The sequence below is a fragment of the Sciurus vulgaris genome, assembly GCF_902686455.1.
Source record: "Sciurus vulgaris genome assembly, chromosome: 6".
Classification (NCBI taxonomy): Eukaryota; Metazoa; Chordata; class Mammalia; order Rodentia; family Sciuridae; genus Sciurus; species Sciurus vulgaris.
This window is the reverse complement of record NC_136466.1, coordinates 65,941,124-65,965,561: the sequence shown is the minus strand read 5'-3', so window position 1 is coordinate 65,965,561 and position 24,438 is coordinate 65,941,124. Positions and strand designations below refer to the sequence as shown.

Genomic DNA, 24,438 nt, shown 5'->3' with positions numbered 1-24,438 from the left:
AGAGATCAGTCTTGTGGAAAAGAAGCCACACGAGCCTTGGACACAGACACCTCTTCCCATCCCAATGGTAGGGCTTTGAAGGAATGAGTCACCATCCTGAGCTTCAGTTTCCCATCAAAAAAAAAAAAAAAGGGAAATAACCCCTTCCAGGGAGATTGGTAAAATTGAAAGGTGGAAAATAGATATAAAATCTTTGGCTTCCACTTCTATGCTATTTTTACTTTTCTAGGAAACAAAAATTTCTTAGCCATCAGTTGCTAGACTGCTCTTCAATCTCTCTCTTGTACATATTTTAACTTTTTACAATGAAAATTTTATATGTCAGTTGATAGAATAAAAGTAATTACCCTCAGGACTCTTTACACAGATTCAGCAATCATCCACTCTTGAATAAACCCTGTATTACTCCATGTGTATCCCCTCATTTGCCTGCTTGCCCATGGGGTTATTTTAAAGCAAAGTCCAGACATCAGATAATCCACAAACATTTCCACAAATATCTCTTTAAAATATTTTAACATAATTATGATGCCATTATCACATGTTTAAAAAATGAACAAAATTTTCTTTAAAACATTGAATATGAAGTGTTCAAATTTCCATATTTGCCTTGTAAATGTTTTTACAATTGATCTGTTCAAATGGGATCCAAATGAGATAATCTCCTTGCATTGGATCAATATGTGTCTTAAATTTCTATACATTTCTTAAGATTCTATATATTCACCATCACTCCTTTATCCCCTGCAATATGTATGTTTAACAGACCAAATTCTTGCTGGGCACAGTGGCACATACCTGCAATGCCAGCTACTCTGGAGGCTGAGGCAGGAGGATCACAAGTTTAAGACCAGCCTGGGCAACTTAGGAAGACCCTGAGTCAAAATTTAAAAGGGTTGAGAATGTAGCTCACTGGTAGAGCACTTGCCTAGCATGCATGAGGCCCTGGATTCAATCCCCAGCATCAGAAAATCAAAATGAAACCAACTCATTTGTCCTGTTGAATCTTCACATTTTGGATATGGCCAGTTGCATCTTTACAGTATTATTAAAGTCTTTCTCTCTCTCTCTCTCTCTCTCTCTCTCTCTCTCTCTCTCTCTCTCTCTCTCTCTCTCTCTCTCTCTCTCTCTCTCTCTTTGCAGAGGGTGGTACTGGGGATTGAATTCAGAGGCACTCAACCACTGGGCTATATTCCCAACCCTATTTTGTATTTTATTTAGAGACAGGGTCTCACTGAGTTGCTTAGGGTCTCACTGAGTTGCTTGGGCCTCACTGTTGCTGAGGCTGGCTGTGAACTCTCGATCCTCCTGCCTCAGCTTCCCAAGCCACTGGGATTACAGGCGTGCGCCACTGCACCCAGCCCCCTCTCTCTTTTATGCTATCTATAAAAAAGTTAGATCTATAGGCTTGATCAGCTTCTTTGGCAAGAATCTCTTATAAATAACAGCATATCCTTCTTGTTTTGTTTTTAAGTGTACAATTCAATGGCTTTTAATATATTCAGAGGGTTGAACATCTATCACCATAATCAATTTTAAACATATTCATTACCCCGAGGAGACCTCATGCTTCTTAGACATCATTTCTCAAATCCCCTACTTTCCCCCAACCCAGCCCTAGGCAACCATTAATTTGCTTTCTGTCTCTTTAAATCTACCTATTCTACACATTTTAGATAAAAGAAAGCATACAGTATCTGATCCTTGGTAGCTGACTTCTTTTACTTAGCATGACGTTTCAATGTTCATATTTGTTGTCTCATGTATTAGTACTTCATTCCTTTTCATGACCAACTAGCATTCCATTGAATGGATATAACAGATGCGGTTTATTCATTCATCAGCTGGTGGACATTTGGGTTGTGTCTCCTTTTGTGTAGGCATATCTATGAGTATACACCCAGGAGTAGAATTTCTAAATCATATAGTAACTCTGTATTTAACTGTTTGAGGACCTTTCAACTATTTTCCAAAGCTATTGCACCCTTTTACGTTCCCACCAACAGTGTGTAAGGGTTCCAGTTTCTCCATCTCTTCACCAACAGTTGTTTTCTCGTCTGTCCTTTTGATTATAACCATCCTGGTGAGTGTACAGTGGCATCTCATTGTGGTTTTAACTTGCATTTCCCTGATGGCTAATGACATTGAGCACCTGTTCATGAGTTTATTGGACAAATGTTCTTTGGAGAACCATTTATTTTTATCCTTTGCCCATTTTTCAACTGGGTTGCCATCTTATTATTGAGTTGTAAGGGTTGCTTACATGTTCTAGATAAAGTCTCTTGACAGATATATAACTTGGAAATGTTCTCCATTCTGTGGGTTGCCTTTTCACTTTCTTAGTGGTGCTTTTAAAAGCACAGATTTTTATTTATGAGAATGTCTGATTTACTTATTCTTTCCTTTGCTCCTTGTCCTTTAATTGACACGTCTAAGAAACTATTGCCTAATCCAAGTTCACAAAGATTCAACCTTATTTTTCTTCTAAGAGTTTTATAATTTTAGCTCTTAGGTTTATGATGCAGCTAAAGTTAATTTTTGTATATGTTTTGATGTTAGGGATCCAAATTATTTCTTTCTTAAGCACCATTTATTGAAAGGGCTATCATTTCCCCATCTTGTTACCTTGACACTCTTAAAACTTAAGTACTTCTTATTGTAACAGATCAGGAGGCACAAAATGCCCGATTGCTTCTCTCTTTGCTTTAAAATCTGCTCAGATTAAGATGTCAGCAGCCTCCTCCATCCATTATGAAGCTCCCTAACAGCCTTTCACCTGATGATTTTGAACATCACTTCATCTGAATCTAAAATACTGACAATTCCAAATCTATCATTCCTCCTGAATATTTTTTTTTAATTTGCAATGCTTTTGTAATATCAATTACTACTTTCTGTGAGTTTACTACGTGTAAGATGCTGCATAGGGAGCTCTCCTTAAATTATCTCACTGGATCTCGCACCTGCACATCATAGGTCCTCAACATATGTCGGGAAGTCCAAAACTCAAGTCCTTAATATCGATCTCTCCCCCTTCCCCTTCTCTCTCTCAATCCCACCCTCCCTCGTTTGCATTCCCTGAGCTCAAAGACGGCTCATTTCTCACTACCTTCTGCCTGGCATGTGTGCCATAACTGAACTGTTAACACTTTTTCCACGGGCTGCTGCCAGCTGGACTAATCTTTCCCTGCCTGCCTGTGCCAGTCTCCTTGTTTACATCCTTATCACCGCCCTCAGGCTAGCCTCGGCTTCCCAGTCGCTACGGCCACGTGTTCACTGGTTTCCACACTTGGGCCAAGACCAGGAGAAAGAGGCCTGGGTTTGTTCATCCTGGGGAAGAAAGGGCTTCAGGTTTGATGTAGGGGTGAGCAATGACCAGTTTTCTAAATGTGGGTTTTTATACTAGTTTTGTGTTCCTGTGTTCAGAAGAGAAAAGGAACATAAATCAAAACATAAGAGGAGGAAAACAACAAGGGATTTGAGGAGGTACAATGAGAGATCCCTCCTGTCACATAGACTGTTAGAAACCGAATACTGAAAATGCTGGAGGAACCTGTGTAAGCTGCTATTATTATTGTTGTGTTTTGATTTGGTTTCATTTACTCCTGTAGATGAAGGCAGTTAAGTATAAATTAAAAGGTTTTGAGTTGGGTAGAGCTTCTTGTCATGCCACCTAATAACTAAATGACACTGAACTAAGCACTTAATGCCATTAAGTCTCTGTGTCCTCATCTGAAAAATGGGATGTCCTTCCATGCAAGGCCTCTATGCATGGTTCAGAAATAACTTAATCAGCTGTAGTCATTGCTCTTAATTTCCCCCTTTTCTCTAAGCAAAGCTTTTAGAATGTCATCAATTTGTGTAACGCAGGAGACCCCCTGTCTTAAGGGAATGAGATAAATGTCTTCTAAAATCTAGAGGACCCTTTCAATCTGAATGTATTCTTTGCAACGACTAGCAGATATGGGGGCAGAGGGGTTGATCTTACCTCATTTCACATTAAGAAAACTGGTTGGAAGAGGTACTTCCTTAACAGATGCAAGGTCTTCTCCAAATAATTAAATAAATAAACGGATTGCAATTTAGAACTAAGAGTTCATTCAGTATATAATTTGGTGCCGCATCCTTGAGCCACATAGTCACAAGTTGCAATGACCATTATTTGCAAAAGGAATGTGATAGACACACCCTAGTTAGGCCTAAGAAAATCCTGACCTGGTGCCCCTACCTGTTACCTGCATGGCCCTGGATGAGGCATTCTGCTTATCCCAGTTTTTCCATTTGCTAGGTGAATTGACAAAACTCACCTGGCAGAGTATTATGTGGCTTAATTAGTTGACAGCAGACTCTGAAGATAGATAACAGAAGAAGAGCTGTTCCTTTTATTTAATTAATGCTGGTCATTGTTAGGATGTCTGCTCTCTTCTGCTCCAGCACACATTCACAGGAGAGAACTGGTTTTTTTCTGGCTCCTACAAAGTGTTCTCAGTTCAGCAGGTGCCAGGTGTCAGGTAGGATTCTTCCCAGAGGCAAAAAATGATATGGAATTTGGGACTGGGGATGTAGCGCAGTTGGTAGAACACTTGCCTAGTATATGTGAGACCCAGCCCTGCATAATGAAAAAGGTGAGGGGGTGCCTGGGGTTGTGGCTCAGTGGTAGAGCACTTGCCTGACATGTGTGAGGCACTGGGTTCGATTCTCAGCACCACATAGAAATAAACAAATAAAATAAAGGTCAATCAACCATTAAAAAAATCTTAAAAATAAAAAGGTGAGGTAGGGATGTGAAACTGTGGGGTCGGAAGATCTGGGAAAGGACTCAGTGCTTCTTGCTGAACAGAGTAACCTTAGGCAAGATATTTAATCTCTTGGATCCTCAGTTTTTATGTCTATAAGATGAAGCCTGTGATGGTAATTTTTATAAGATTGCTATGAAGATAAAACAAGGCAATGCATGTCCATGAGATAATGGCCAGGGTTTAGCAGTGGTAATTGGCTCAATAAATGTTCACTCAGTTATTATCATTGGGTCAAACCAGGAAGCTGTAACCATCCCCCATCCCCACTGCCCCAGGGCTGGCCTGTGCAAACAGGCCTTGCTGAGAGTGAGATTCATCAGGCACACACTTCAGAGGGAAGATCTGTCGCAGCCTGCCTTGCAGTGTGAAGGCTCCCAAAAGCCCCTTTACTTCCTCATAAGCAGCACAATTCCAGATGAGAGGAAGGTGTGGCGACATTTATTTTATATCCAGGGGGCCCCTGGGACAATTTCACTTGTTTAGCTCAGACCCTCAGCTGTAATCCCATGTGAATCCATAGAAGGAAAGCCCAGAATTAGTGCAGGAGAAAAGACTTTGGACAAAGGACACCAGGATGTAGCCTGAGGCAGAGCCAGCCACCTGCTCACCATTTTCTATAAGCACCTTTCAAGTTTTTCTATAGCCCTATCCTCACCTGGTGAGGCCCAGAGCCTACAGTCGGTCCTATTGCCAAAGCCCTCGTGTCCTGTCAGTGAACTAGTCAACAAAGAGCTGTTGGGTGCTCACCATGCACCAAGCACTGTGATGGGCACAGGGAACACAAGGCACAAGACAGACATGGTTCCTGCACTTGGGGAACCTACAACCTATCGGAAAGACAAAAGCTAAAAAAGTATTAAAATGCTCGGCTATGAAATGATAAGTGTACAAAGTGCTGTAAGGCTCAAGGATGAGGAATAGAGGGAGTCTGGCATTCATTCTAGGGTCAACCTATTCTGGAAGGTCAGGGAAACCTGCCTGGAGGGAGTGATCTTCAGGTGGCGACCTGGAGGTTAATAGAAGTCAGTCAGGTGAGAAAAGGAGGCTGGCTGGGGTCTGGTGTGCACCTCTCTTTTGCCCCAGCAGCCCCCTACTGAAGTCACACCAACATGTGCCAGTACTCTGTGGGCAGAGCGACTCCTGCAGTACTCACATCCCCAGACCTGCCCAACCTCACTGAGGTCCTCCAGGGAAAAACCTTTCTGGTTTCTGGTGACTAAAGCAGGTTCTGTAATTAGCCTTGCTGCTTCCTTGATTCAGCATTTCTCCAATGAGAGGCTAAACTTTACATCATTGTTTTGCCCAATTAATTCTGGCAGGTGAGACACCAAGGAGACCCAACCCTGCCTGGGTGAAAGAGGGAGTGGCCCAGCCTATACCTGAGACATTTTAGCACAGATTCTTTAACTCTGGGAGTTGGAAGTAGGGGTCCTTGACCTCCACTACAGCATGCAACAGACATGGTCACTCTCTCAGAGGACTCAGCAGACAACAAAACAATATAGAAGGGCAAGAGAAAGAGAAAAGTGGTGTACAGGGCAACAGTTGGGGATATGGAGGATGGCTTAGGGACACACATGGGGCACAGACAGTCCTTAACAGTCCTTAAAAACCTTGGTCACATGGCTCAACCTTGTAAGAGCTCATTCACTTTCATTGTCTTAAAATGAAAAAACTAAGAGCTTCTTCCACTCAGACCTGTTAGGGATTGAATAAGATATGCACACCCAGAGGGGATTTTCAACCTTAGCACTGTTGACATTTGGGGTCAGGTGATTCTTTATTGAGGGGGGAATGCCCTGTGCATTGTAAGGTTTTAGCAACTATTTCTGTCCTCTACTCACTAGATGCCTATAGAACCCACCACCCACTTGTGGCAAAAATGCCTCTGGACACTGCTACATATACTCTGGGCTCAAAATCACCACTGGTTAAGAATCACTAATGTAAAAAAAAAAAGAATCACTAATGTGCTGGATGCAGCACAGGATCTGGCCTATAGTAAGTGCAGAATAAATAGTAGCTAAGTTAAGGCCTCTGTGGAGAAGATGCCCTTTCTGAATAGCTATGGAAGACCATTCTCAAACACATGTCAAGTGGATAAGGGCTTTGGAGAAAACTGGAACTTTCCCAAGGTGGGACAGGTGGACTTGCCAGTGTCCTATCACTGGAAATGTGCAGTGGCTAAAGAAGTTGAAGGGATCTGAGCAATGAGTGGATTACCATATCAGGTCCACTTTCCACTCTGGCTTGATCTCGGGTTGTTTTCTGGAAAAGCAAGATAAGGGCCCCTATAACAACCCTTTGTTAGTGCGGCAGGAATTTTATGTATGAGGAAAAGAAAGCAAAATATTCCAAGGAAGTGGGCCATTTTCTTTCCTTTAAAAACATCTGTTTATTGTATTTTGAAGTACACACTTTGGGAGTTACACTATCCATCTTTGTCCCTCTCTTCTCACCCCAAAGCAATCCGGTCCTGATGGAAAGTTGCACAACTAGGTGCATAGTAAAACCTGCTTACATATGCAAAGAACATCACAAATACCAGTTTGTTTCCAAGACACTTCAGATGGGGAAGTCCTTTCTCACGCTAAACATTGGATAGGTCAACTCTGAGGACATACGGTGCAGGTCAGAAATGAGAACAAACTGTCCCCACATGCTGGGCTCAGCTCCGGCCACTTAACTTCACTCTTTCCCTGTCACTTTTGACCCTACGGGAGCAGATGCTGATGAGAGAACTCCTGCTGCCTTCGGGCTTCTTCTGTTCACAAACATGGAGGGCCTGCCATGTGCCTGTCATCCACTCATTAGGTTACAATTTGCTGAGAGGCCTTGCTGTGCACAACGTCTCGGAGATGCACTCAGGAGACAACCCCTAAACAGATTTGAACCAGACATACACCAGATCACAGAGAGCATGAGTTTAATCTTTGTCCTGTCTTAGTCCCCAACGGCAGGACACCAGTGAGGTTGAAGAAGGCCTATCCTTTATTTTCAATGTCTTATTCGTGATGGCTGGAAATAGACCTTTTTTGGGCCCTCATCTCCCCACACAAGAATGGGAAAATAGCCAGCAGAGAAGATTATTTCCACAGCTGGTACCTGGAAATTACCCACTCTTTATTCTTTGACCTAAAGCAGGATCGAAAAACTATAGCCTATGGACCAAATGTGGCCCACTGTTCAGTTTTATATGGCCAGCAAGTTAAAAATAGCTTCTACAGTTGTAGGGAGGGAATAAAAAGAAGAAGAATACTCCATGACAGGAGAAAATTATATGAAATTCCATTTTTAGTGTTCAAAAATAAAGTCTTACTGACACACAGCCAGGCTCTTTCCTTATGTACCATCTGTGGCTGCCTTCATGAAACAATGGCAGAGTTAGGTAGTGGGACAGAGACTGTATGCAAAGTCAAAGATTTACTATCTGACACTGTACAGGAGAAGTTTGGTGACCCTTAGACCGAAACACTGCCCTTTCCTTCTTCCTTTAAAATGTTTTGCGAGAATGTGTGTCTGGTTACTTTGGAGCCCGTAGGGAGGAAGAAGAACGGGATACCTATGGGGCACCATCTGGATCCCCATGACTGACTGATGCCGGCAGAGGGACATCTGTCACTTCCCACTTTGTTTTGGGATTTACCTCAGTGCTGCCTTAGTACCCTTAACTCCTTAAGGATGGGGTAACTGGTGCCCCATGACCATTCCAGAATCAAGCCCAGCTGGGCCTGGCATGGAGAGATGTGTGGTAAATGTTCATTGAATATGTGAGTGAGGAATTGAGTGAAATCTGGTGAATGTCTATGTACCTATGTATTTGAATCCATGAACTTCAGCAAGAGACCGGAAGAACTTAAGTGATGGAGGGGCCTGATGAAAGAGAGAAGATGGAAAGAGTATATGAATAAGGGAATTCTTGTAAGGATTAGGTATTCAATAAAGAAATAAGTGTTTAAGCAAACAAAGGAGGGAGGGATCTACAGGGTGAGTGAGTTCCAAGTGAATCTGAGCTATGGAGTCCCTGCAGGCGCCACAGACAGGGAATGAAGGGTGTCAGCACCAAGTTCTGCTGATTCCATCATTTCACCTTGTTTGTTCATAACCAGCCAACCCTGGGGATTTTGAACTTAATCAATACCCTTCCTTGTTGAGGGTGTGTCATGCTTTAATGTCTGGGCTCAAAAATCACCTGTATCTCTGAGCTTAAAGCCAGGCAGCCATGCCCCAAGACTGCAGCCTCCATATGTAGAAAAAACACGCCTTTGACTGTTGCATTCCCAATGTCATTCTTTCCAGGTGTTGTAGGTGAATGAGACATATCTTAAAAGCTGAGGGACCCACAAAGACAAGAGTACAGTGATGGGTAACATGTTGGGTTTGAATGAACTTCATAGCCAAGGTCATCCTAGCCAGATAGGAGGATGTGGAATTATGTCTTCTCTGTTATTCTGTTTTCTTTATAGAATGTATTTTATTTATTCTGTTCCCTTTTTTTTTTTTTTTTTTTTTATGTGTTTATTGTTTTTCCTGTTCCCTCACTAGACCATAAGTTCTGTGGATGGGGCCAGGCACATGGAAAGTTCAATAAACACTGGTTAGAAATGAGGGAAACATAGTCTGGAGAGCTAGTCAAGAAAACCAACCATTAGAACCAGCTACCAGTACATAGTCTGTCACCCAGTGGTGAAGCTGGTCCTGGCTCTGCAGCCAAATCCCACCAGCAACCTTCAGCATGCCATTTCCCCTCTTCAAAGCTTAGGGTATTGAATTGATGATCCTTAAGGTTCCTTGCAGCTCTCACATTCTAGGAGTCTAAAGTCACAGGCTTTGAATCTTTCATAGAGTGAATATAAACCAGATTTCCCACTGGCCACAAGTCTTAAAAGAAAATTTGGGCAGGGACTGGGGCTGTAGCTCAGTGGTAGAGTACTTGTCTCACATGTGTGAAGGGCTGGGTTTGATCCTTAGCACCACATAAATACAAACACATAAAAAGATATTGTATCCATTTATAACTAAAAAAGTATTTTAAAAAAATTTTGGCTCTACATAGGGGTGGCCATTTTATCTGGCCCATGATCAGGGGCAAGGTGACCCTAACTGTGGTGACACCTAAGCATTCTGTGAAATGACCCAAAAGCTACCATTGCTCTCCCTCAGGCTTTGCCAAGCCTCCGCTCAGAGACAAATCCCAGCCTGACGTCCTGCTGCCTCTGCCTTGTTAAAGGCATAAAAGTGTACCCATAAAACTTCCATGAGAGGAATGACTGGGGAATTTTCCAGATGCCTTTGCAGAATTCCCAGAAACCGGACAAACCCTTCCTGGCTCTGCCCAACAAATGAGGTAGAATGCTAGACAGGTCCTTGCATGAGGCCCCTGCCCTCATGGACTCCTGCCCTCTGAGAGCCTCCAGCCCTGAAGGCCAGCACACTTTACCCTACCTCCAAAATGGTCATGCTGCCTTGTGTACCTCGGGTGGGGCTGAAAGGGCTGGCTCTGAAGGCTGTTAAGCTTTGAATTCCAGCTTAGCTTACATGCAGCTAACTCTATGGCCTTGGGCACATTACTTGGCTATATTTTTTGTCTTGATATTTTCATCTATAAAATGGGAATCATGATGATAATAACAGTACACAGTCCTTTGGTTTGTTATGAAGATCACATGAGAAAGTAACATGCTAAGGACATCATAGCCCCTAGCAAATGTTCTATAATCATTAGCTCTAGTGGTGGTTGTGATTTTGAAATTGGGTTTTGGCTTTTCCCATCTTTTCTCAGTGAGATAACGTGCCCAGTAGAAGCAGAGACTATGCTTTCTTTTCAAACCATTTTCATCTTTATTTTGCCTCATATAACCCAGATATCAAAGCACTTGTCAAATGGAGGGGACCAAGTTTCCCAAATCTTTGCTCTCCAAAGGTCATAGGATGTCTGTCTGTCAGCATCCCTGAGCACTGGCTTATGGCTGCCTTTGGAGGGGAAAAAAATGACACCCAGGCTTTGTGGAAAATCACTGGTGAGAAGGAGGCTGAGTTCAGGAATATCAAGTAAAAGTGAAGAACTGAAAGTAAAAGTGCACCCCTCAATACACCTCGACTGCTCAGTGCCACCAAATCCTTAACACTAACAGGACCTTTGGGAGAAGGATGAAATGATTCCTTCACATCTGTCCCAGATGTTTGCACACTGACCATCCTGAAAGCAGACTCATCAAACATTTTGTTGAATGCTTACACATCGTTCTAAAAGCCAGGGATACAAATGATCAATTGACATTTGTTCTAAGGATAGGTCAAAATTAAGGATTTTCTTTTTCTTAATGCAAGCCCATGCTTTCCTTTTTAACACATTGAGATAAAAATATCAGGACATCTGGAAGAACAGATGATCTGAAAGGTTTCACTCTCATTTCCCATCACGTGTAGTGCTCTGGAAGGTGAGATTGTCAATTGTCCAAATGGCCTGTGGCTCCAAGCCTGTGTGGTTCTCTCGGTATCAGAAGACGGTTGAGGGTTTGCTTACTGGGCAACTGGACCCTTTCAGGCATCACAGGCTGGGTCCTCCAGGCATCCATGGTGAGCATATGGGGACAGCCTATCAAAACTGTTTAAGTCTAATTAGAAACAGTGAGGGACAAGCCTCCCTGGACATGTGCAGACTCATACAAAACCAGTAACATACTGTCCAGAAAGGGGCTTTAAGTGAGGGCTTTGGAAATGTCACGTCCTTTCCACTTGTTGAACATCCCTGAGCCTGTCTCTAGAAAGTATGCCTGGACCTTGTAGCCATGTTCTCTTAATTCTATGAAAAGGAAAAGTTATTACATGACAAACCAAGGCATCAGCCTCAGTAAAAGGTGTTTTCCCAAAGGTCTCCTCTAAACAATCCAAAGAGGAAGGCAGACCGGCCAACAAGAAGGTATCAGGCCGGCAGTGCCTCAAGGCCATGAGCATGTCAGTCTCTGTGATGTCTAAAATTGCAAATTCTTCTCTTACTGAAGGAACTGAATTAATCAGAGGGAACACAGACAGCTGCTCCCATGATGTGGGGAGTGGTGATTATGTTTTCTCATCTTTTCCAAAATATCCATTGTTATTGCTATAATGCCTTCGAGAAATTTTTTAAATAATTAAGAAATACTAAGCACATGACCAAAAGTAAACTTTATGAAGATGCCAAGATATGCCAAGATGAACTTGATATTGTCAAATGATTTGGGGGCCCTCTAAATTCCTTAGAAGGGATTTTTCAAATTAACTTTTCTGTTGACTTCAGTTTGCTTTTCCAAGTCATCTCCCCTTAGACTTATGACCCTTAGACTTATGTAATCTGACAAATCCTTAGAGGAAAATCTATTAAAGCTCACCTAAACCAGAGAAGGAATTTAGGAACCAGCTGGTTAAATAACCTGCCCACAGTTACATGGTGAAAGAAAAGCAGAGGACTCAGGCCAGAGAAATCTGAATTCAGAACCCAGGTTCCTAACAATTATGCTGTATTGTTTGACAGGTGTGGGTCCGTCCAAGAATCCCTTTTGGTCTGTTTTCCTTCATTCAGGAAATGTCTTTTATTGACACTCTCTCCACGATTTAAAAAAGAAAAAAACTACTCGCTAAGGATTAAAATTCATTTTATCTATATCAGAGATGGGTAGAACATGAAAATTTCTAGATGTGTGGATACTTCCAATCTCTGGATGTTCTTGTCTGGAAAATGTGAGTGCAAGGACTTCGTGTGGGACAGATCGCATGTTAGTACACCATCCACCCTGTATGTGAGAGCAGCGGCTTTGGCACAGATCCAGACCTGGCACAGTGCTTGGTACCCGAAAGATGCTTAACAAGCATCCACTGTGACTAAATGCCATGAGGGAACCCAATGATGACTTAAGAGGAACTTTCCTTGTTTAAATGTTTCTGGCCTTTAATGAGACCCAGTGAGAGGATTTAATTATAATTTTTGCCAAATGGTAACTTCTTCAAGTGGACTGTTAGGGCTGGAGGACAAGGGTTATAATTAAGGTTTTGGTGCACCCTGGCATTTCAAAAAGCACTAACAGTGCCCACCCCATCAGACTCTCCTTAGTGCCCAAATTCTGCTTTGAAAGCAGCAGGCCCTCAGGCTCAGAGAAGCATGAGGTAGACAGTGGCCAGGGAGAGGCAGGGCAACCTGTTCTGTGGCCAACCAAGAGACCCAGCTCAGGGGAGAGGATTTTGTTTTTGTGGCATAAGGTGTGAACTATCTGCTTTTGCCCAAGAAGCCAATGCAGAGCACACCTGTAGAGAAGTGCCAGACCCCACCCGTCACAGGAAGCCTCAGGATGCATGAGAATAGCCCAGTCTAGTGTCAGGGAAGACAAATTCCAAAACACATGTCACACGCACAGATCAGCCACCCGTTGCTGGGTCTTCCTCAAAGGAAATCTGAGCTATTGTGATGAACCCTTATATCCTAGTGGTGAATCTTTCCCTCTGTTTTTTAATATATATATATTTTAGCTATTGATAGACTTTTATATATTTACTTATATGCAGTGCTGAGAATCAAACCCAGTGCCTCTCACATGCTAGGCAAGCATTCTACCACTGAGCCACAACCCCAGGCCCTGGATCTTTTCTTTTTAAATCCAGGCTTACTGGAAAAAATCCTGTCACCAGCCTCTTAGTCCTGCACATCTGCTGGTATGACTCCTGCCTTGTAATAGCAATAATGGTAACCACTTATCTGGCGCTTCACATGAGCCAGGCATGATGCATACATCACATTGCAAGTATGTTCTGATTGAATCCTTATAAGAATGTCATGAGATAGCTACTATTATTGTCCCATTTCACAGATGAGAAAACCGAAGCTCAGAGGAATTAAGTCTGAGCTTCATACAGCCATAAGTTCAGGGCAAAACTCAAACCCAGGTCAGACAGTCCAAGTCCATTCTCTTATCCATGGTTATGTGGTATGTCAAGGACCTACAAAAGCGCACATAGTAAGTGACTTTCCCCAGAGGGTTCTTGAGTTAGATGGTGAGACTCCAGAATTTTCTAATGACTTTAACTGACCATAGGTGTCCATGTCACTGGAGTTTTCCAAACCTCTGTGAAAATGTTCCAAGGACCACCTTTTCTCCCACAGGTAAATTCTTCCTCAGGAATTTGTCTCCAACATAGAGAGCTTATCAGAAACACTTTACATCTAGTAAACTCCTGGAAATGCTTCAGAATGCTATTATAACCATTAATGAAATTGAACCAGTAATTTAAAATATTACCACAAAGAAAATTTTAGACCCAGATAGATTTACGTGTGAGTTCTTTCACAATTGCAAGAAGGGAATAATTCAACTTTTATATAAACTCTTCTAAAGAATGAAAGAAAACATCCCTTATTTATTTCATAAGTCAAGGATATTCTTTGTATCAAAGCCAGAAAAAGTTAACATAAGAAAGGAAAAGTAGCATTCTACCTCACTCCTGAACACAGAAGCAAAAATCTTCAAATGTGTATTAGCAAACAATACTCAGGTATGCACAAAAGTGGAACACATCATGATCAAGTTGGGCCCTTCCCAAGAATCAAAGGTTAATCTATCATTAGAAAATTAATTCACCTACCTTATCTAGGTTACCAGACTAAAGGACAAAACACCATGTGACATTTTCAATAGAATGTAGGAAAAATGATAAAATTCTATATCCTTTCATTACATGTTAAAAAATCTTAGCAAACTAGGAATAAAAGATGAGTGGAATCTATCTAAAATCTACAGTAAATATATTTAATGGTGAAATGTTGAAAGCATTCTTGTGAGATTAGAAAAAGAGTAGAAAGTCTGTTATGTTTCTGCTCAACACTGTCCCAAAAGACCAGTAAGTCAAGAAAAAGAAGTAAAGGTTAAGTGTTTGGAAGGAAGAAGCATAATTGTCATTATTTGGAGCTAATATTATTGTCTATAGAAAGAACTCAGAATCCAGAAAAAAAATGAAAAAATGTATTGAGAGTAAGTATGAATTTATCAATTGCATTTCTGTATATCAAAAGACAAATAGAAAAGTAATTTTTTAAAAAATGCCACTTACAACAGCAACCAAAAGTTTTTTATTCCTTAGGAAAGAATCCAACATAAGACAGTCAAGTCTGAGAACTTTATTGAAATAAGTCAAAGAAGATATAAAATAAATGGAGATTGCTGCCATGCTCTGGGATAGTAAGACTCAATATCTTAAAGATGTTGATTTTCCCAAAAAATTCATCCATAAATTCAAATCCCAAGGCATTATTTGCTTGCTTGTTTTTGTGGTACTCAAAAGGTGACTCTACAAGTCAAATGGAAGAACAAAACACCAAGATCCAAAAAACTTCTCTTAAAGAAGAGGGGTTGGGGTGAAAAGTGAGATACCACATTTTACTTTAAAACTAGTCATTAAGATAGCAGGGACTTAGCATAAGATGTCTATTAAACCAACAGAACATTCTGGGGAACCGAGAAACAGACACAGCATGAAGATTTGATTTATGACAGAGCAGGCTTTGCAGGGTGAACTATGGTGCTGGGCTAATTGGGTATCCACGTGGAAAAAGATGAAATTGGATTCCTCCCTTGTCAAAAATCAATTCCTGGTGGATTAAAGACTTAAATGCGAAAGGCAAAACTATAAAACTTTTTGAAGACAATATAGAAGTATATCTTTATGACCTTGGGGTAAAAAAAATCTTATTCAAGATTTTTCAAAAGTGTGAACCATAAGGGAATACATTTTAAATTTGACTATATGAAAAACAAGAATTTCAGTGCATCAAAAGACACTGCAGATGGGCTGGGGTTGTGGCTCTGTGGTAGAGCACTTGCCTAGCATGTGTGAGGCACTGGGTTCAATCCTCAGCACCGTATAAAAATAAAGATATTGTATAAAAAAAAAGACACTGCAGAATAAAAACTATAAGCTACAAAGAATTATTATACCAAATTCTAGAAGAAAATAATAAGTAACCTGAGTGGGAGAGGGAGACAAAGGACAAACACAGGCCCATAAACATTTGAAAAAAAAACTCAGAGAAATGAATTTAAAACCACAATGATTTAGCATTTCACACCCACCTGATAGGCAGATATTAAAAATCAGGGCATTACCACATGCTGGCAAGATTGTGGAATAACAGGACTTGTCATCTGGTGCTGGTACAAGTGTAAATTGTTACAGCCACACTGGGAAACAATTTATTATTACCTAATAAAACGGAACAGGCTCATACCCTATGGCCCATCAATTCCGCTTCTAGGTGTATATCCTGGAGAAACTCATGTATGTGGGCACAGGGGACAGGTACAAGAATGCTCGCAGCAACATCACTCATAACAGGCCCAAACTGAAAATCACCCAGATGGCACATAAATGATAGAATGGCTAAACGGTGGTATATTCATACCATGAAATACAGGATGAGAGTGGAAATTAGCCACAAATGCACAGAAAAACTTAATGTGAAGCAAAAGATGCAGGGCACAATACAAACATTGTGAGTTCGTTCACACAACATGCAAAAAAAGGTAAAAACTAAACAGCATGCTTAAGGATGTATGCCACGGTGGTGAACTACATAGAAAGGCAACAATGATTAACAAATTTCAGCACTGCTGCTACCTCCAGGGGGGAGGGAAAGAAATCTGATTACTAAGGAATATGCCAAGAGCCTCTAAATAGAACATTCTATTTCTGTCTTTATTCTGTTTCTTATGTATACAGGTGTCAGTATTATTCTTCTTCTTTCAGTAAAATTATATACATGTATCTGTATACATAATGAATGTATAATTTAAATGTTTAATAATAAGGAAAGTAACAGATGAGACGTGGGATGTAACAGAGGTTGGGGAGCAAAGAGCAAGGGCGACAGAAACAGCATGACCCTCTTAAACAGTTTATGAAAAGACCCCAGGGCTAACGTGAAGCAGCAAGGTTTGCGGGGGTAAAGGACATTGAAGCTGGAAAGTAAAGCAAAAGTCAGATCCTGGAGAATATTCTAAGCTTCAGTGACTACTTGGGAACTGTAAATTTAGTAGTTTCACAACATTATACCATATTATGCCTGCTAAAATTTTCAGGACAAATAAATAGCACTGGGTGGCTGTTCTTTGCTCATCAAGACCAGGGAGGGTTTGCAGGCTGTGCTGGTTCTGAGACAGGCCTAGATAGAGAAGGACTGAGAACAGCCTGGCAGCAGGAACCCTAATGCCATGAGCACCTCAGATCTACTAGGAAGGAAAAGGAAAACATAGTGAAACGACCTCATATTCCACCTGCTCTCAGATCTATTCTGAATTACAAGAGACCCTTGATGGGGACAGTGGTCATCATATCCACAAGCATAGACAACAGCACAATGTTGAATCTGTCAGATAAGCAGCTCATGTACATGACCCCTTTAGCCACAGTGAAATCCAGAAATGAGTGTTAACCTTGTAGTTGTGCAGAAAGGCTCTGAGACTAGCATTCTTGCTTCTGGTGTTAACTGGACCACCCATTTGCTGGCTACCTCCAGGAAATCAGGAAATCCTTTTATCTTGGTTATACGTTCTATAAAAATAGGGATAATGATAATGAAACCTGTGTATAAATAAGCAGTGGAGTCATAGCATGAGGCAGTGAAAGGTCAAGGTAATCCTCTCCTGGTAGTTCCCAGGGCACCCTGAACTTCCCCCACCCGGACATGCATCAAGCTTTCATAATTACAGGCTTAACTGTTCCTGGTATATACACTGAGAGTTCCACCTGGGAATGGGGTCCTGCGTGTCTTGTTCACTGCAGTAACCCCAGCGCCTAGTCCAATGCCCAGGACCTGTAAGGTTCACACATGGTAGTTACCGAATGTGGCTCTTAAGGGAATGAGCTTTTAACTTCATAAAGTCAGGTGGATTATTCCTGTTGGCGGGTACAGAAACTACCAAATAAGACCTAATTTTATACCTCTAAACAATTGCCCTTCTCCCCACCCTGAGTCAACTGTCTGTGGATTACAGGCCCTTAATAGCTCCTGGGAACCCAAGTGCAGAGCCGTAACCCACTCTGGAGTAGTTCACACTCTTTGGGGAGTTACTGAAAGGAAGACCCCTGGAGGAAATAGCGGAGTGCTATGGCATGAGTAGAGGAGGAGAGCAGCAGGCGTGTTTGGAAAGCTGAGGAGATTTTCCTGATGTTTGTCCCCATCCCCCATGTTCTCGGTTCCTGCTGTCTATCCAAGACTTTGCAGGGCTGTCCCATACAAGGAGGTGCCCCATCCACCCCAGCTCTACCCTGTGCAGTAACTAATTTCTTTGCAGGTTAAAGTAAGTAATATTTATTGAGTGTGTACAATGTGCAAGGCCCTTTGCTAAAGAGTGTACATGGATTATTTTATTAGATCCTCATAACAAATCTATGAGAGAAATGCCATCATTTTGCCCCCACTTTACAGATGTTTTAGGAAATGGAGGATCTGCCCACCTAGTAGATAAATGGTAGACCCACTTGGCTGGCCCTCTCTAGACCACCTCTCCAGACTCCTGAGAGGCCGCTGCCCTCACAGTACCCAGGTGGCTGATGGTAAGGGATAGCAATGGAGCACTTCCAGAACTCCGTGCCAGGCCCTGGGCCCATTTCCTTCTCACCTAACCATGAAGAAGACCCGCAAATGCCCAGAGGCCAAGCAGCTGTAGGTTCTTCTCTGATTGATAAAAAATTTCTTTTAAATGAGTCATTTCCTTCACAAGGGAGGAAAAAAATGTGTTGGGATTTTCACAGAAATGCCTACCAGCCCTGCCCAACCCTTATACCCAAACCCGCCCCCTGATCTTGCTCAGGGCATAAACCTTTTGCCAGGAAGCATCAATTGCTGCAGGATCTCATATCCAGCCTTACAAACCCCTGTGGCATGGGTACCTGGGGTCACAATTGACTCCAGGGAAAGGAACCACCCAACAGGCCTATTCACTCAGGAAGGCTGGGCCTCCTGTCTTCCATCCCAGTGACAGGAGCAGACTTGCTTCCTCAGGAGCGAGCCATCTATAGTCTTCAGCTACCCATTGGGGCCTTCCTTTCTGTCCTGTTTCATCTGTCCTCCTTTCCACCAGTTTCTCTCTTCCCTGTTTACTTTGCTCTTTCTCCACCTCAGTCACTCACAAACTCATTTCTTTTCCTTATTAAGGTCTGAGCCTTTCGTTCCCACTCCCAGTTTCTCTCCTATACAGGTGCCCTCTGCCACAAGGGTTCCTTCCTACCTGCCCACTGTTAAGCCGCTTCCCTGACTGATTCCAGAACTTGAGCTGAGTCGAGCTGAGGCCTCCCAGTTGTTTCCTGACAACAGGATAATGCACAGAATTTATCAGCTTCTTTAACAGCTCTATTAAGATATGACAATGTACAATAAATTCAACCATTTTAAATAAACAATTCAATGACTATGGGCATTGCATTACAACCCACGATCGCAATCAAGATATAGAACATTTGTGCTGGCCATAATGGCACAGGCCTGTAATCCCAGCAGCTCAAGAGGCCTGAGGCAGGAGGATCAAAAGTTCAAAGTCAGCCTCAACAACTTAGCAAGGCCATTAGCAACTTAGCAAAACCCTATCTCAAAATAAAAAATAAAAAAGGACTGGGGATATGGTTCAGTGATTAAGTGTCCCTGGGTTCAATATCTGGGACCCCCCCCAAAAAAAATAATAAAGAACATTTGCATCTTCTCAGGAGTTTTCTGGTGCCGTTTTTTTAACCAGTCCTCTCTCCCTACCCTGGCTCCTGGCAACCTTTATCTGTTTTCTGTCAACATAGTACTGGCTTTTTCCCTTCTTAGAATTTCATATAAATGGCATCGTATAGTTTGTGGAATTCCGTGTGCTGTGTCTTTTACTTAGGATGATGTTGAGCTTCATCCATGTTGCATATATTGATTGCAGAGGAGTGTGTTTCACTGTGCTTATACCACAATATGGTTTTTTGTTGGTTGGTTGGTTGGTTATTCACCAGTTGATTGGCATTCAGGATGTTTCCAGTTTGAGGCTAAAATGAATAAAGTTGCTATGAACGTTGATGTACAAGTCCTTGTATGGACATTATGTTTTCAATTTGGTGGGGAGGGTATATATTTGTGAGTTGCTGAATAGTGTGGTCAATGTTAACTTTATAAGAAATGGCCCATCTGTTTTCCAACCTGGTCGCACCATTCTCCATTCCCACCGAGTGTGTACAAGAATTCTAATTGCTCCACATTCTGATCAACACTTGGTATAGTTGGTCTTTTTAAGTCTTACCGTTCTTGGAGGTATGCAGTGGTATCTCAAGGTGGGTTTAATTTGCAATTCCCTGATGTTAAGCATCTTTTCATGTGCTTATAGGCCATTCTTGTGCATTCTTTGCCCAGTTTTTATTGGGTTGTTTTTCTTCCTAGGAAAGTATTGTGAGAATTTCCCTCATCTGGTTTTTTTTTTCCCCTTCCCTCTTTCTTCCCTCCTTCTTCCCTTTATTCCTTTGGGTCTATCTATTCTTATCCCATTATGTGTCTGTCCTAATTGGATTCTGCCTATTCTTAGGAGCTTCCTCTATCTCCATCTCTCTCCTCCTTTGGCTTCCTCCTCATTTGTATGTTCTCTCTTTTTACCTCTAGGACACCTCACAACCTGAGAATCTGAACTCCTTTACCATTCCATACTTGAAATAACTCCACCACAGGCCCACAGAGTTCCAACCTGGCTACAGTCAGTTTTCCAAATACGGGGAAAACCTCCTCCCCAAATGAAGGCTCAGAGCGGTAAAAATACAGAACCTGGTTTAATGGAGAGATGGTTTTGCATTCAGTACCCTCCTCCTCCCTAGAAGATTAATAGTGCTTAAGGATAGAAATGTTTTTATTCAAACATAACATTGGAAAGTCAAGAGTGTTAAGTGAGATTCATCCTCCTACACCAGTGGTCCAATAGCCTCCACAAACATAGGAGTAGTTATTAAATTGAACCAATAAAAATAAATAATTTTTAAAAATGCAACAATGTGCCAAAACTTTAAGGGAATGGTATAAAATGTTTAAATTAGAACTTAAAATCGTACAAAATTATTTCAAATATAGAAATGTAATATAAATTAAATGAGCTGTGTAACAGGAAAAAACAGTTAAAAAAAAAAAAAAAGAGAAAGTAGTTGTTTGCATAACAAGGTTCTCCCTTGTTATGCCCAGAAGGACCTCCTTGCCCTGTTTTGTGGAAGGAGCAACCTAGACCAAAGCCAGCTTCTTTACATATCTGTTTGAAGCAACTAGTTTGACAATATTTGATTGCAAAGCTCAGAACACCTTATGCAGTGTTAAAGTAACTCAGATGGAAAATTGTGGAATGGTTTCTTTAAGAACTTTATTGAGATGTAATTTACTTACCATTCAATTTTCCTATTTACAGTTTAAAATTCAGTGGTTTTTAATGTCTTTACAGACATGTGCAATCATTATTTCTACAATTTTAGGACATTTTACCAGTTCGGAAAGGAACTCTATACTCTAGCTATCGCCAAACTCTTTAGCTATCACTCCCATGTTCCCTTATCTCCTTAACTCCTAGAATCATGTATCAACTTTCTATCTCTATAGGCTTGTCTATTCTGAACATTTCATATAAATGGAATCACACGTAGTCTTTTGTGTCTGTCTTTCATTTAGTGTAATGATTTCAAGGTTCATCCATGTTCTCATACATGTCAATATTTAACTCTTTTTATGGTTGAATAGGATTCCATTGTATGGCTATACCATACTTTGTTTATCCATTCATCAGTTGATGGACATTTGGGTTGATTCCACTTTTTGATTATTATAAATAATATGTCTATAAACACTGTGTACTCATTTTTAATGTGGTCATGTATTTTTATTTCTCTTGGGCATCTACTATTTCTCTTGGGTAAATACTAGGATTGGGCTTGCTAGGTTCTATGGTAATCATCTGAGGAACTGCCAGACAATTTTCCAAAGGGATTGCACCATTTTGCATTCCCACCAGCAATTTGCATGAGAGTTTCAAGTTTTCTATCTCCTTGTCAACACTTGCTATTATTTGACAAGAATGATTTCCTGATCCTATAGCTAGATTCCCAAAATGTCATGTATATACATTTACACAAGCATTATGCTTACCTACACAGTGCTCTGGATTTTACTTGCGTAACATACATACAGAATATTGTAGATATTTTTCCTTATTCATACAACTGCAAATATATGCAATCCCATGCAAGATGCATGATGTCAACCCACATGGGTGAACATATTCATATATAAAATAGACATGTACTACAATGGCTGTGGGTTCTAAGCAAATAACACATTTGCACCTAGAACCAGAAACACATGCACTTGGTAACACATTCACACCTGCACAAACACAACTATGCAAACAATAGTTGTACCCAAAAACAATCCTAGAAAGACACACACATTTAGTAACCATCATTTATGGGCCGACAACTGAAAAGAGATCCATTGTGTTTACCTTGGATGACATGGAGGTGGTTAAGGCTTTGTCAGTGCTTGGTATACAAGGTACAAAGCCTTTTTTATTTATTCATTCTTTAAGCTACAAGTACATATTGAACACACAAGAAAAAGAAGGATGAATGAGACTGACAGTCTCTATCCTCATGGAACTTAAAAGTCTAGTGGGAGAATCAGTCAGTAAACAAGCCAGAAAACAAACCAGTCTGTGAGATGTGGCAGGAGAGAGGTAAGCAAGGTGGCATGTTAGCTAATAGGCAAGTCCTAGAATAGCAAGCAGTTTTCAGAGGCTTTTGTCGTTGTTGTGCCCTTTTACCCTGGTGAAAGGGATGTGTGTGTGTGTAATACCATAAGTAGTCAATGAGTATTTGGGCTCAGAACCTAGGCTACTTGGTTTTAAATTTTCCTTGTTTTCTAACAGTTGGGTAACCTTTCTTTTCCTCTGTGCCTCAGTTTCTCATCCAAAAAAAATGAGGATTAATAAGCTTCCTTAATAAGGACACTTGTAAAGCACTTAAAACTGCCTGGCAAGTGCTAAGTTCTGAATCCATCTAAGCCATAGTGTCACTTTCTGAGAGCAGTTTTCATAGAGGGAGGAGGGCTCCGTGGAAGGTGGGTGGGGTGGGGCGGGAAGCAGGAGGAGTAGCGGCAGTGCCCTCTTAGCTGTAAGTTGGACAGCTCTCCAGCCTCTGCTGTATCTGAGCAGTCTTGTGGAATGTGGCCCTGGCATGCCACCCTGGCAGGCTATTAACTAGTCTGTTCCACCCCATTCTACCCAAAGCCACAAACCACAGAGAAGACACATGGTGGGTGGTGCTGCTCATGGATCTTGGTTTACAGCTGCGTCAAGCCTTGTTTGCTGCAGGCCTGATGTGTGACGTTCACTGGTTCTTCTTCCCTGTCCTTCTGTCTGTCTAGGTCAGCACTTACCATCCTGCACCTGCCTCCCCAGGACATTCCATGGCCACAGTCAGTCTGCCCAGCTCTCAGCAACAACTCTCCACTAACATGTGAGTAAAAAGTTCAGCCCTCCATCCCAGGTCCTGGTACAGAGGGGTCATCTCTGCTAGCCCTTACCATCAAGCCTCCCCGTGCCCAGACCAGAGAGGTGACTCCCCTTCCTTTACCACCTTCAAAGGAAATAAAGATGGAAAACACAAATTAGCAAGCCACAACATCTTAGCTCATGATTTTGCAAACGCAGAAAGAGACTGCAAGATTATATACCATCATGTCTCTGGGAGATTGGCTATTGAGCAATCTCTATTGTTTTTCTTCAGATTCAAAACACTGGGTCATAAATAGATGTTGATTTAGTAATCAGCAAAAAATATAGCATTTGGGGAAGGAAAAACACTTGTAGATGAGAACACCCCTGGCCTCTTTGATAAAGCATCTCATTTCTTATAATCTAGGACTTGCTAACGTCTGGCCTGAGGGTCAGATGCCAGGGGCCCCATCATGCAGCAAAGCAAAGTGGGTTATTTCTTGAATGGCTTTAGTGGAGCAGCTATTCTCATATCTTCAGCCTCAATGGCACTATTCCTTGTTGTCCTCACTCCACCAACTCACACCTAATGTTACCTGCCTGAGTCCTGTGTGGGCTTTAGGATGCAATGTTTCTGTTCTACCTCGAGGACATTTTTGCCCATTGCAAACACACTCTTCTCCATCCCACCAAGCAATCCATATTCCCACATGTCAAAAAAGAGAAATAAAATTAACCTCCGCCTCCTACTTCCCAATGTTCACTTTTCTGCCTACATTCAGGTAGCTCCTTGGGCCTTATCTGGAGTCAAACATGTCTCTGCTCCTAGTCACAGGAGTGGATCAGAGAGTTCTGTGTTGACCTCTTATTTCCCTGAACCTCGCGTTCTGTGATCATTCCCTTGAGGGCACCCCAAGCTGTTCTGGAAAAGCATCCTGAGTAGACCATTACTTGTAGGTTTGAGACTCATCTCTGCTACAAATTCCTGGTCACCAAACCCTTTCTCCATTTGAGGCCAGTTTAACAATAGTTGTAGTACCAATGTTGGCCTAAAGTAGTGATCTGTGGCTGTGTGGTGCTCTATGGAGGAAGAAAAGGAAGATGGAGGAGGCCGCAAAGCACCTCCTTCCACTGCCATT

General features: G+C 41.7%; 1 protein-coding gene across 2 annotated transcripts in view; it reads left to right on the top strand.

Annotated features, from left to right (window-relative positions):
• SH3RF2 (SH3 domain containing ring finger 2) overlaps positions 1-24,438 on the top strand; it is a 115,146-nt gene that overhangs the window by 74,647 nt on the left and 16,061 nt on the right. For both annotated transcript variants that reach the window (XM_079145472.1, XM_079145471.1), the window contains exon 6: positions 23,230-23,321. In XM_079145472.1, the coding sequence (XP_079001598.1) occupies positions 23,230-23,321 (92 nt within the window). The remainder of the gene's footprint in view (positions 1-23,229; positions 23,322-24,438) is intronic.